Below are 14,947 nucleotides of genomic sequence, written 5' to 3'. Positions count from 1 at the left end.
AGTTTTAATCGAATGTAGGGGGAAATTATATAGTTTCGAAAGAACTACTCTCTGCGGGACGTTCACTCTTGTACCAAGTACCCTATTTTTTGTACTATATATCGACTAAACGTTATTTTCCCTCCATTGACATACATTTTTTTCTGTTAGAATATATATTATATATAATTTCTGATGGTTAAAAATAGGGGGAGTTTAAAGTTCCACGCTGGGCACAACAAAATGGCGGGTATTACACTCTTTTGTCTTGTAGGTCTGGTTGAAACAATAGATTTGTTTTTTAGCATTGTGAATATATTCAATTTTAGTGAGAATAAAAAAAAATATACCCGTTAAAAACACACCCTCCAAATTTGTACGGAAACAATTGGAAAGTTATGTTGATCAGAAACTCCCTAAACACTTTAACTCGAACGTCGTTTGAAAGTTCTGAAATTTAACCGGAAAAGTTAACAAAACACTTCCAATTATAATTAAAACTTCAAATCGTATACTCGAATTGTATTGTAGAAACAATGGATATTCGGATTCTCCGACTCATCCATAGACTGAAAATATAATATAACTCATCAAAAAATCTATAAATATTACATACTTTATAAGTACACGCGTGTAAAGAATATGAGTATTTATAAGCGATGTAATATAGCTATAATAGCCATATAGGTAGTGTTCATTATATCAGGTCTACATTATATGCCAGCTATATTGAAAATAGATCGTATAGCAACTTGTTTGTGTAGTATTACTTACATGATTCATGAGATAAATATATAATGTAACTGATGATCAATAATAAATATAATACATTTTTTGAAATGTCATTCGGAAGTAAAAATAATTTTAAATTGTATATTATAACGTTGTAATGAACAAATAAATAAATTATGTAAAAAAAAAACACCTGTAATATTCTATAGACAATACTGCAGTCATAATATTATGTATATTTTAGACCTACTTACCGTAATTATTTATAGTATAGTACAACTGTACTGTAAGTGAAATTAAATCAATAGCCGTTTGGAAAAAATAATATAATATAGATAAAATAAAACGTATTGAAATTGTTTGCGAAAGTATGATGAGCTATTTTTGATTTACATAAGTGGAAGAGGTAAACACGAATAATTGGACAATAGAGAAAGAGAACAATAATATTGGCTCAAGTTAGTTCGGCACGCGCGGTGTTAGACCGAACTATACTTTTGCCCGTTTCGAGTAGGTATCCCATTCTGCCGTTGGTTTTGAAGGCACACGTATGTTTATAATTTTCTTTTGGTCATGCAATATAATATAATACAATCGTTCAAGTCAACAATTAAAAATAACGCAGCTCAACCAATTTGAATTGTGCTGGGGTTCAAACGAATACGCATACATGTAAATTGCAGCACTCGTATAACGCCCTATAATTCATTCATATAGAACCTACTATACAATTAGAATACTAGGTAAACCTACTTACAACTTAGTAGTTAAAATAGAAAATGTCCATTTTTTGAAAAATATAGTTCCTATCATGTCGTGTGTAATAACATATGGATAAGATCAGCTATAGTAAGTAACTAACTATAGTAGGTATAATTGAAACAATATTTAACATATTGTTATCTATACAAGTATTTCCCATTTAAACCTACCTGCACGGCGTATTTAGTACTAATACTAAATTTACATAAGGTTCTTATTTCGTATTATGTATTATACATTTTTTATAATATACGTATAAAATGAATTAAGTTATTATTATTGTGAACATACTACTATACGATATTTTAACAGGTAAATTATAAAAGTAAAGTGTCCAGATAAATTATTCTAAACAAAGTGTATTTGGTATCCATATCCATGACTTTTACAAACATTTTATAATCTATTTTTGTGCACATAAAATATAGTTCTTTATAAGAATTACGATGCAAGCGAAGCGATCAATAACTATTATTTGAGCTTATGATTTACCGAAAAAATAATATTTTTAAATATTATTATACTTTAATTTTATTTGGGTTTTCAATGAGGAATACAAATTTGAAAAAAAAATAGCACGCAGTACGTATATAATATATGCATGGATAACTAAATTTTACATATTTCATGGAGATGATTTCTTCAATTTCTACAGAACTTTATCAGAGAAAAGTTGAGATTATAAATTATAATTTATTATTGTCCTTTATTGTGAACGTCATAGTCGTAAAAGTGTAAAACTAATTAACTTATAGACTAAGACTATAGTATGAAAACAAGAAAATTTAATTTGATACTATATACTATCTTCGTAACATTATACTGTCTATAATATATTATATTATTATAGTACTCAAAAAGTAAAAATCACCTATTTAAGATTAGATTATCGCTACCTAGTGCAATAATAATTGTTACGATTTTATCAAATCCGCAGAAACAGTTTTTAATCCGGCAAGAATGTAAATGATGTACCCGGGATACAGTTATCCATTTATCATTATTTATTATAGTAGGTATATACTGCGATCTTTATTATACGTCTATACTTACAATATAGTTACGACTTGACACAACACACAGTATTACATTACGTATTGTTTACGAGTGAATAATGTATTGGAGTAAATAAAATATTTGCATTCGCCTATTGTGCGCGACTCAGGTTCATATCGTACGCACTGCAACTGTATTATTGTATTATGTGCGCCGTCGTGTGCGCTTGTGCGAACCGCACGCGCCTGCCTTTCGAATAACGTTACACTGTAACGTTCTCCATTTTGTTGTCGTTCATTGGTCGGATCTATCCCCTCGCGGACCATATTCATAAACACCAACCCCTTTCGAACAACTTTTGCTATCGTATAAACAGCACCGAGTACCATAATGCCGTGTAATGATGTGCACGAATGACAAATTAATATAACACTTAATAATGTTACTGCGCACATCAGCCGGTGACGCAATTATAATATTATATACCGTCGGCGCAGCCAGCGATGAGACATACCGCTTAATGCACCTCAAATGTGTATACACACTTTCATAAGAATACATTTTCAATCGTGACATTTTATATTTTAAAAGTAATTTTAGTTCCCAACAATTCCTGTAATAATGCTATTAAATTTTGTACGACTCGTGTGTGAAATGTGAAAATTATAACGTTTACGAGCTCAGTAAAAATCGTTTCTTATACGAAGTTAGACGAATACAAAAAAAAAAAATGTCGACACAACATATTATATTGGATTGAACGCGTATATATATAATTTGTATATATATTATATCACCTATATATTATATCAGTCCGTTCGTTAGTCTACCGAAAATGTTGTGCCGACGTTGCCGTGAGCGGCAGTCGTTACTGTATTTAAGAGTCGAGTACCCTATGCATACTGTGTATGCAATAAAAGGAAAATAAATGTTATAGTTGCATATAGGTACAATATTCATACTCGACTTGGTGGTCCGTGTTGAACGTTGATTTCAGACGGTTCTGCGCCGTCTCCGGACATTATTGTAGTTACCTACACGCTCGGGTACTATACCGTGGTATAAATCAAAATTATAAATAGTGATTGATCGTAGATACCACATTGTATCCGGACATCAAATACGGTGGAGACCGGAGGTATACCAATTACTTGCGTTACCTACTTATACCTATAAACGACTTGCACTCACTGTAATGTTTTCGTCGTTGTCATGTTTTCCGCGCATCGTGCCATTCGATCCCCGATCAAGGTAATATCATAGAAAAACATCATACGATATAATATAGTGTCACCGATGTTAATCAAAGGTCTTTGTAGTTTGTAGGGATAAGTAGTTTTAATTTTTCACATGGTTATACGACAGTTATTTGAGATATTTGGAATTTTTATATTTTTACTATTCACATACCTATTATTATAATATAAACGTGTATATAACAAGGGCTATGGCTATAATATACCTGGTTACATTTGTAAAATCAAAGTTAAATCTTGTAGAAATAATCGTGGGCTAAGCAACGACGTCTGCTTCAATGACCGTTCAAGCATTAAAAGGGTGTGAGGGTGCTTAAAAAATCACTCTGTATGTATATATATTGTATAATATACAAAAGTATTATTATTTGAACCTTGATAGAAAACGTTTAAAAAAAGGTATATGTACCTGCAGTGACCAGTGACCACTGACTAGAGTAACATTTATCGTTGGGTAGCGTATTAGAAACTGCAATAGTCGGATACCTGCAATGAACCGGACGCGTATCACATGATTAAGTGTTATACTGTTATCGGCGCAACAGCAGACTGCCGCCAACAGTATATATTGGCATATTGGTACAATGATACCTATAGATAATCGAGAAAATCTGATATAACTAGTATAAAATAATTTAGAGCAATGTAAACTGCAGTGCAGATTGGGTTGCGTCTTTAAATACAACCGTGTAGAACTATATTTTAGTATATAAATCATCGTATTGAGTTGCACACACCAGTTTTCTTACTTACGGTGTAGTAGGATATTCCTCCCTTGTATATTTTTGAATGCAGACATATTTTTAATGTCAGGAGATTTCGAAAACCAAACACTCAATGATTACTAACAAAGAATAACCCACAATCTCAATTTGAATAAGTGATTTATAATATATATTATAGTATAGTTTGTATTACGGACAGGTAAAATATGTATTTAGAAATAATAATATTTTTAACACGATTTTAATTTGATACATACTTCATTATGAGGGTGTATTTAAATAAAATTTAATATTTGATTAATTTAGTATATATTAACAAACGCGATGTTCGCTGACTAGACAAGTCAGCTCGGATTAGGTGCTCAAATGTCGTATGCGCTGACTAGTCTTGCTCGAAAATGTCGTATACGCTGTATTAAAGGCCGATTCACACTAGTGCGACACTTGTCGTACTAGTGTGAATCGGGTTTTATCGCTCGCTTAAATGTCAGCACTCGATTGTTGTTATAGCTAAAACTACTGCGCTAAATACTGTCGCAGATCCGAATTACGTATGTTTTTTTCTTACAACAGAATCGACTTACGCTTAATACGAACAAGTGACCAACATATAAAATATTCAGTAACGAACAGACACACCGATAGTCTGAAGACCGTCTACTGTGTTAGTGTTCGTTTCTTCCTTTCAAGTTTCAACCAACACCGCATCTATATGTCAACATAGCACAAAGGTAGCAATAGTTACGGTGAACGTAAAATAAAGTTCTGAAAAAAGTTACGTACTAATAGTAATCGCAAAACCCAAAAAACCAAGTATTTATAACAGGTCGATATTTTTTTTAGAGTCATTATCGATGTCTTGATATGGTTATCTACCATTTTGCAGTTATCCAATAGCACTGCACCAGTATTTTATTTGAACACAGACCAAACGTGGTACCATTGATTATAATTATAATTTATAAATATTAATATGTGGTGGTACGCATAAAATAATAGTCGTTGTTGCACCGACCTAGCCGTAGCACGTTTCCGGTGTTACGGGCATTTTCATTTTAGGTTTCCGTTTAACGGACGGTTTTGACATAACCACGGTAACCTTTGGAGGCAGCACAGCCTTTCGGTCACCCCGACTGTAGCAGTCCTTTATTATATAATAATCAGTTCCCCAAACGGCTGTTGTCTGCGACCATCACGGCATTGCCTTTTAACAAAATGAAATAAATAAACAGGTGTAAATTTTATAATATGTTTACCCTCAATTCCAAATACACAATACCGTTGATAATTTTTTTAAGGTAAACTGCCAAGAAACGGCTAAACATTACCAAACCTGGTCGAACAATTTAATAATTTTACGCAAAGACTAAGATATAGTGCATTAGAAACAACAGAATTAGGATTTTTAAACACAAAGTACAATTAGATGCTCCAAATTTTAATAGGTACCTACCGTAAATAATAATACCTATCGTACTTGGTTTTTATGAATATTATATGATTATTGTGTCGCAAGTAATAAGTACACAAGTTCTCAACTGATTGGAATTCGCAATACAAACCAATTTTTGCATTTGTGAACTTGTCACCGAATTATAAGTAAAATCATTTTTTATCATCCATATTATTGTCTGAACACTTTTCTGCGTTTCGATTTTAGTACGAAATGAATTCACCGGTACGGACACAGACCAAGTTGTCGAGTGCTATTAAAATTTGAAGGACACCACTGACGAACGAAAAACCGGAGGTACCTGGCACCGACCAGATGATCAAGTCGGCAAGTAAAATATGATGACTGAAGAGTCATCGCTGATGACGGATTGCCATAGCAAACCAAGAAACTACAACGTAACATGATGCGTGTTTGGTCAATGAAGCGGATTCGAGGCCATCACCCGCCGAGGTGGCCAGCCACAAATGATTAGGTTCATCGACAACAAAGTTATGAACGACTAAATTATTAAAAATTGATATTATGTTCTATAATCTATAATACTTAATAAAATATATTTTTAATTTTTTTTTTTATCTCGTAGCTTATCTCATTTACATGTTGTGTACTTGTGTAGCTATATAAAACTACTCGAATGTCAATGTTTGTTTGATTATCTTGTGCTATAAACTCGAAACTCTAAAATACAATAGTTTGAAAAATCTTATTAAGTACTAAGTGCCTATATGTATGTACCTACCTACCGTAGATATCTAAACGTATTAGCATATGCGAAATTGTGGGAGGGGGTGCTTGGGGGTTCTTAGCACCCCCAAATTTTTGAAAACATCATCGAATTTTTATTGACTATAATTTTATGTCACAGGTATTTGGATACAATTATTTCTAAGATCTTATCATTTTTATAATAATAATAATATCAGAACAATATTCAGAGATCATAATGTATTCTGTTAAATAATTCTTTATATTAAGATTAATGTGAAGGTGTATGAATGGAGGGGGGTGTGTGGAGCAAAGCCCTCCACTAATCACTTTAGTTGACATAAATCTAGCACCCCCATAAATTTAACCCAAATTGCACCTATGCGTATTAGGTCTTATTGTATAGGTATCTAGGTATTTTGGCATTGGCGGAAATCGGGAAATCCTCCCCCCCCCCCCCCCCAAACGTCCGTCAAGCCCCCTTCTTTTTAGTTTAATAGGATCGAAGCCCCCCTCACTCACATTGATATTTGATGTTAATAATGTTTGCCCCCCCTGAAATGTCGTATAAATAGGTAATAGTATAAACTGTGTGCATAGCGTGCAGTATAATATAGCTGTAGCTGGTCGACAGTGATTATAATAACAATAGAATTTAGGTACACATTTTACGTAGATACCAACTACCTAGTATAATATTATATTGTTACAATGCGTATCTTGTGTGCACCTATATATATATGGCTATATAGTGTATAAGTATTTATTATTACGGAAATAAATAATGAAATTATAACGTTGAAATGCGTCGCCACGCGCATGTATACGGCGGATACCTACAACAATATTATAATATTATAATATATTATAGTAGTATTGTGATGGTGATCGCTGATGGTTTGCCGATGTGCCGTTTGCTCTGTCGGAACTCGGAAGTCACACGAGCGCATATCGCATACGTGTATATAATAATATAATATTATATATATATGTACCTCTATATGCGGATAACGGCGGCCCGGACGCAGTGAAAGACGAATAGAGGATTCCGGATATATGCACAAGACGACTGCGGTGTATGTGTATATATATATTAATACACATGCACACACTTTATATACATATATTATATATTCCTTACCGTCAAAAGGTGATATATTAAAATCGTTTCGGTCCAAGAATCTCCAGAATGTTTGAATAACTCGCAAATATATAATATATATAAAGGTATTAGTGCGTGGGGCGCATGTGTTCGCGAAACCGAACTTTGGATATAATACACATCATATATTGCGCATTTTATTGCCACCTATACGGACGACGACACACATCGTTTAATCAAACTCCGCCGCTGTCTTCAGACGTACTCTACGTGTACATATATATGTGTATAACGCAGAATAAGACTTTATAAAATATATATGCGTGTGTGTGTGTGTGTGTGAGAGAGAGAGAGAGAGGACTACAACCGTGGTTAGACGATATTTGCATGCACGGCAGTACGTCTGGAAAATGCTGTACTTATACGTGTTTCAGATGACAGACACTCAACGACAACTTCTTAAAAAAAAAATTTCTTTACTCCTGCTTAGGTATAAGAGAAATATATTAATTCATGCACGCGTGCATTATAATGAAAGTATGCTTCTATATACACAAAGTCTTTACACTATTCCAGCTTAACCAGTAAAAAAATATTAAAATAATATTATGTTCATTAATTGTTAGGAACACTCAGGGTTTTGAAATTTCATCAAATATTTCATATTAATGAAAGATAAAAAAACAAATTTTAATTTGAAACTATAGTTAATAGAAAGTAAACTAAACACCTCTACTTAGTTAATTGTTAATGAAAAGTATTATAGAAATATTTCTTACATAGTATACAATATTATACAAATAACAACAATTATTTATCTTATAATATGTATATAATATCTTCTGTATATCATGATCCGGATTTGAATACTGATAATCACTAATCAGGTATGAAATCAGTATGACTATCTAGTGATAATTTTATGAAACATACCAAAAAACAGTAAAAAAATTTTTTTTTTTAAATATGTTTTTATCAATATTTCATACTCATAACCCTGGAACACTCCATTACTACTTGTGTGTGTTATTTATTAAATAATATAAACATTTAAAATAATTAAAAAGGTTCATTTTATATTTATAAAAAAAAAAAATGCCTACCTACCAACTTCAAAATTTAAAGCGCATTCAACACGTAATTTTCCCGACGAATTAAAAAAATTAAGATGTTAACAAGTGGTTCCACTAACAGTAAACCACTTCTAGCTGATGCCATAAGCACGAAAAACGTGTTCTACAATATAATTATTTTTATAAATTGAATTATTTGTGATTAGTTTGTTACTATACTATATATTGTATAATGTATATTGTATATCAAAAATAATTAAAAAGACCAAATTTTAATAGCCAAGTATAGTAAAATTAGCTTAAAATATTATAACTTATTAGCGCTATTAAATATTAAATACCAGTAGCATGACGGAGGACTTAATTTTAGGCACGTGCCTCAATTTAAAAGGTGGTAGGTGTCCTGGAGTCGCTGGAGATTAGGGCGGGCATATCACAAATAATAAATAATTTATTAAGTACACACCAAGACTAAGACAATCTTTCTCAATAATTACCATTTACGTAAAATACGTAATTACTTATTTAAGTATTTATAATTACTAATATAAATTATTGTGCCTCATAAGTTAATGAAGTTCACCACGCCACTGTTATATACCCTAGTAGCAGATTACAATATTATTCCTTAGGTATTTGGATGTATTAAACCTAACCTAACAGTTTTATAAAAAAAATAAAAATTTTATGTTAAAATTGCGCAAGACAATATAATTGTATATTATGTTGTGATATTAGGTTAGAAAATAATAATAAATTAATAACTGTTTTTTTATATTATTAATGCGCTTTAACTGCAGTCTTGTTAACTGTTAAGAATGTTTGTATGTTGTATGTTGTATCATATAATATTTTTACATACATCATACATTATAGGTTATGCTTTATAATATTATATAAATATGTTAAAAATTACGCGTTTTTATGCTTAAAACAAGAATACTTTTCAAATGTATTCATTAAACGTTTTTATAGTTTGTATATGAAATACGTATTCGAATACTGCATTTCACTATTAATAGTTTAATATAAATACAAACACATTTTAAAAGTATTCAAAATCCTTTACAAGTATTTATTGTAGTACCTATATTAAAATGCATTCAAGTTTATCACAAATATATACTTAAAATTATTAATAAATATTTAAATTAAATAACTAATAAGTAAATAAGTAGATTCTTTAATTGGTTAAAAAAATTCGGATGTCAGATACCAGTCGCATTGTCAAGTTAAACTTCAGTAAGTTAGATAGGGCGGCACACAATTCCGCACAATATACCTTATTACCTACCCGATTCCGCACATTTTCGTAATACAAAAGATTTTTTTTATTTAACCCAAATTTAACACGATTCCGTATAAAAATTGTTGCGACGTTGCCAGTTATGAGGAAAAATAATTATAATAATAATATTAAATAAAACAATTAATAATTTTAAAAAAATGGTCAAATAGTCAAATTAGTTAAAATAAATAATCAAAATAAGTTTTTAATTACAATTATTTTCCTTGATATTGAGGACCAACTTGTGATAAAAATTGAATAATAATTAATAATTATAATAACAATATTTAAAACACAAAATTGCGATAGCAATATATATACGTACGGACGAGTATCGAACAGGTAACTGATGAGTTCAGATACAACATATCTGTAATACACTGTAGACCAGCGGTTCCCAAACTGTGCACCGCGGTGCCCTAGGGGCACCGCGAGCACTTTCTGGGGGCGCCGCGGTCTACGTTTCATAAGTTTAAAATGTATATAAAAACCATATGCCCAATTACTGGGTTTGATATTTATCAGTATAATATTATTACTAGATATGATTTTATGGGTAATAAATTATTACAAATAATTGTTGATTGTTGACTGATTGTACCTTTATTATATTCTAATCATGTCAGACGATGTATTCAATTAACTATTACTTATTAGTCTGTTATTTCAAACTGACAACGAAAATGCACTGAGAGCTTCCTACATGGTGAACTACCGAATTGCTCAAAAAGGTGAAGCTCATACTATTGCTGAAACGCTTATAAAACCATGTCTTATTGATATAGCAACTTGTATGCTTGACGAAAAATTTGGCAAGGCTCTTACGCCGTTAATGGAATTACGAACTGAAGTTATTTCATTTTTAATGGACCACAACGTTACATTGGGTAAAATCATGAATGATGTAACACGGCTCTGTCAATTTTCATACTTGGCTGATATTTTTAGCAAAATGAACGAGCTCAGCCTTTCCTTACAAGGAAGGACTATGACAATTTTTGATGCCAGCCACAAAGTAAGTGCATTCAAAAGGAAAATTGATTATTGGGCACAGTGTACTACTAAAGGCAAATTTGAATGTTTTCCAATAATGCAAGCCTTTTTGGAAGAAAATGATGAGCAGGCTTCTACTAATATTGTCAACGAGATTATTGAGCACCTCAAACAGCTAAAAAATTCTTTTGAGCAATATTTTCCTGCAGATCGGGAAGTATTGTTGAAAGACCATGAATGGGTACTGAATCCATTCTCAGTTTGTATGAAACCTTCAAGCTTATCTTCAAGTGATTACGAAAGGTTGATCGATTTAACTTCTGACTTAATATTAAAATCTTCCTTCAACAGCAATGCGTATGCCGAATTTTGGTTAAGTTTGAAAGACAAAAGTTATGAAGGTTTAAGCGAGAAAGCGAAAACACTATTTTTACCCTTTGCCACTACTTACTTATGCGAGTCAGGATTTTCGTCATACGCTGCAACTAAAACCAAATACCGCAATCGCCTCAATGTTGAACCTGACCTCCGACTCCAATTATCAAAAATAAAACCTGACATTGCAAAACTGTGCCAAAATAAGCAGCCACATACATCACATTAATTAAAATTAAATTGTAAATATTTTTCATTTGTTATATTTTTATGTAATAATTATAATCATAATAACAATAATTTTTATTTATTTATCTTTTTAAAAATGCATTAATTTATAATTAAATTAGTTGTGTAGCTTAGAATGCTTAGATTGTATTAGGTTTAATAAAATTAATAAAATTGGTTCTCAATGAGTACTTTTTTTGTTCTATCTTTCATGTTATATACAGCAGGGCACCGTGGCTAACTTGGTGCCTCTAAAAGGGCACCGCGGAAAAAACAGTTTGGGAACCGCTGCTGTAGACTATTCAGATAAGCTAGTATTTGGGTAAAAATCAAAAATCTTAAATTACTTATATGTAATATTAATATCAACTATTTTTATGTTAAAATATTTATAATACAATTGGCAACGTAGCAAATTAGTTTTGTGTGGAATCGTGAATTGCCGGTTGGATATGCATTTTAGATATTGTGTTATCTGCGTATATAATGAAATCTTAAAAATTCTTAAAAGCATTATAAAATATTATATAAGACTAATTTTTAAAATTGTAATATACGAAACAAAAATATTGTTAGTTGAAATATGGCGGTAAAAAGAAAAAAGTATTTAGTATTCTGGAATAAAATTTTAAAAAAGTATTTTGAAAGTATTTGAAATACCAAAAGAAAAGTATTTTCATAGTAAACAAGACTGTCTGCTTTTAAGCTGTATTAATGAGTCATGAAGTGGTGCACAACAAATTTACGCAATTCATGCTATGACTAAAAAATGTTAGTCATTACATATTACTTTTGTCATAACTCATAATGTTATCCAAAAAGTTTAATTTTAAAATTGAATTACCATTTCTATTTGGATTTAAATCAAATTACGACAATAATATTATATTAAATTTAAATTTTTAGATTTATATTAACATAATATTCGTAGGTTTTGGTTATATTCATCATTCAATGAGTGCACAAAATATTATTTAATCATAATACATTTTATAAGTTTAAAAAAGTAAAAATGTGCTGTGTTACTCGTACTGTGAGGTAATAATATGTTACGCACTCTTAGAGGAATTCCTTGCAATTGTTTTAACATTGAGTCACATACCTAATAGGGAAATATGGTAACTAGCCAACTAGGTATGATGTACTATACTCTATAATAATACTATAATAAACCTCAGCATGATAAGAATTGTTAAATTGATATGTTTCATCGTACCAATTCTGATTTGCAATAAAATTATAATAAACTACTAACTTACGCGAAGTGACCACTATATAGATTGTAATACAATATTACTTATTATAATTATTATTATTACCTATGGTTGAATTTATAGTGCCAACCTAGTGTAATTCATATTCGAAGTCTTATTTCATCAGAAATAAATTTATGTGGCGCTATCTATCACTAAATAGTTCGCATTTCCTTTTTTTATATTATGTTTGTTTGTTTGCCTATACTTATACTTCTAGGACTACATTATACATACTTTAATTTAATTTTTCTATAAACCTATTAATTTTTTTTTCATTACAATGTATTATACTAGGCTTTTACATTAGCACGGGAACACTTGGTAGGTGGGTACTTGTTTTAAATAATCACTTCATAGAAAAAAAAGTCCATGCCGCCAATTCGGCTATACCCAGTTACTGGGTCCCAGTGTCATACAGTATTTGAGTATTGGTCTACAAATAATTTTTCAAGTATTAAATACTATTAAATATCTATAAGTATTTGAGTACATTTTAAATACTTTTTACACCATTAATTACTTTCCTTCAAATACCTTTTCTTATTTTGAATTTAATAAACTTTGGAATTGTTGTAAAAATAAATGATAACAATCCAAAATCTTAACTTTTTACATAATAAGCCCATTAACCGCATACCACGTCAACGGTCCATGACAACTTACAGTCACGACTCAGTCGGATACAGTCAACGGACTCCGATTTTACTATAAGATAACCAAGAATACGAAATAACCTAAGAACTTAATTTTTAACTCTCCTTTCTAATTTTTTATTTTTCAATAAAAAGAGGATCATTTTCTACAGAGTGAATTGTACTTCAATTATTGATTGCATTTTTAAAACAAAAATAATTTTTAAAATAAACTTTTGTGAAAATTAGTCATATTCAAAATTTTTTTAGATGGTTCAGAAATAGAATTTTGAAAATCAAAATCCAATACGCCCTGTAAAACGTCTTTCTATTTCCAGAAAAAATAAATATCGATTTTAAAATGTCGATAAAAATAGAGATGTTTTCACCGGTTACAAAAAAAACCGAAAGTATTCATATACAATATAATATAGTCACGATTTTTTCAAGCCGCATACGGCATACCTTTTATTAATTTTTCGCCACAACGTGTTGACGCGTTTATTAATAATAAATGATAGTCAATAATAATATTAAATAAAAACCTATTCACTATAGGTAACATACCAAAACGTTTATTTGTGTGAATACTAAATCATATACTTAATAGGATTTGTATTTTAATAATCTTATAATCTAGGTATAACAATTTTTTTTCCAACTATATAGCGTCCTTTACTGAATTACTTAGCGTTCAGATGGCTGGAACCCGATTGATCCGGTCCATGTTTTTTTTTTTTTTTTTTTTGGATTGATATCAAGCGCAACAAAATAGGTAACCGTCGGACGAGTCACTTTGCCCTTTTCCGCATTGAAGCGGCGCTTGGGTTTAACCGTGGCGGTTGCTGGGTCTATGCCATCACATACCGGCGCGCCGGATAACAGGCTCCTCCGGCAAACTTGCGTGCATGCACGGCTGAAGTCTGCACGTGAGGTCATGTTCAGCGGTCTTAAGACTGGGTCGAAACTCGCGCCCGCGGACGTATTCGATGTCGGCCGGAGTGAACCCGCGCTTCGACGTTCGGCATCGAACTAGAACGGCGTCACCGGTGGATCCGCGAGATCACGGCTCGACTGCTGCGCGGCGCGTCCGCTTCGGCCGGCCAAACCTGCAGCGGTGTCTCTCGATCTTGGGCTTCGGTGGCATTATTTGGTTGTTTTCAAAAAAATTCCATGACAAACTCAAAAACGTTTTCAGAAATTTGATTGAATAATCAATATGTTGATACTTTTGACCAAAAAAAAAAAAAAAAAGAATTCTTATTCGTTTAATGTGTTATTGATAATATTATGTGTGTGCGCGTGAGGGAGCGCTTCACTATTTATTTTACACACAAACCATTCACACTTAAAATTGTGTATTACGCACACGTTTACACGACCCGCTCG

At 31.4% G+C, this 14,947-nt stretch overlaps 1 protein-coding gene across 1 annotated transcript; it reads left to right on the top strand.

The window, feature by feature from the left end:
• Positions 1–10,951: 10,951 nt before the first annotated feature.
• Positions 10,952–11,891, top strand: LOC132943823 (zinc finger BED domain-containing protein 5-like). Its single transcript, XM_061012940.1, has 2 exons — positions 10,952–10,961; positions 11,023–11,891. Exon 2 carries the CDS (start codon positions 11,027–11,029, stop codon positions 11,669–11,671), a length of 645 nt encoding a protein of 214 aa, XP_060868923.1. The 5' UTR covers positions 10,952–10,961; positions 11,023–11,026; the 3' UTR covers positions 11,672–11,891.
• Positions 11,892–14,947: the final 3,056 nt, after the last annotated feature.

Source organism: Metopolophium dirhodum, chromosome 4 (assembly GCF_019925205.1).
Source record: "Metopolophium dirhodum isolate CAU chromosome 4, ASM1992520v1, whole genome shotgun sequence".
NCBI classification, from domain to species: domain Eukaryota; kingdom Metazoa; phylum Arthropoda; class Insecta; order Hemiptera; family Aphididae; genus Metopolophium; species Metopolophium dirhodum.
Note: the sequence above shows the minus strand (reverse complement) of the source record. Positions and strands in the feature narration are given on the sequence as shown.

Coding starts and splice junctions, on each gene's coding strand:
- LOC132943823 (XM_061012940.1), top strand. CDS start 11,027: ATGAACGAGCTCAGCCTTTCCTTACAAGGAAGGACTATGACAATTTTT.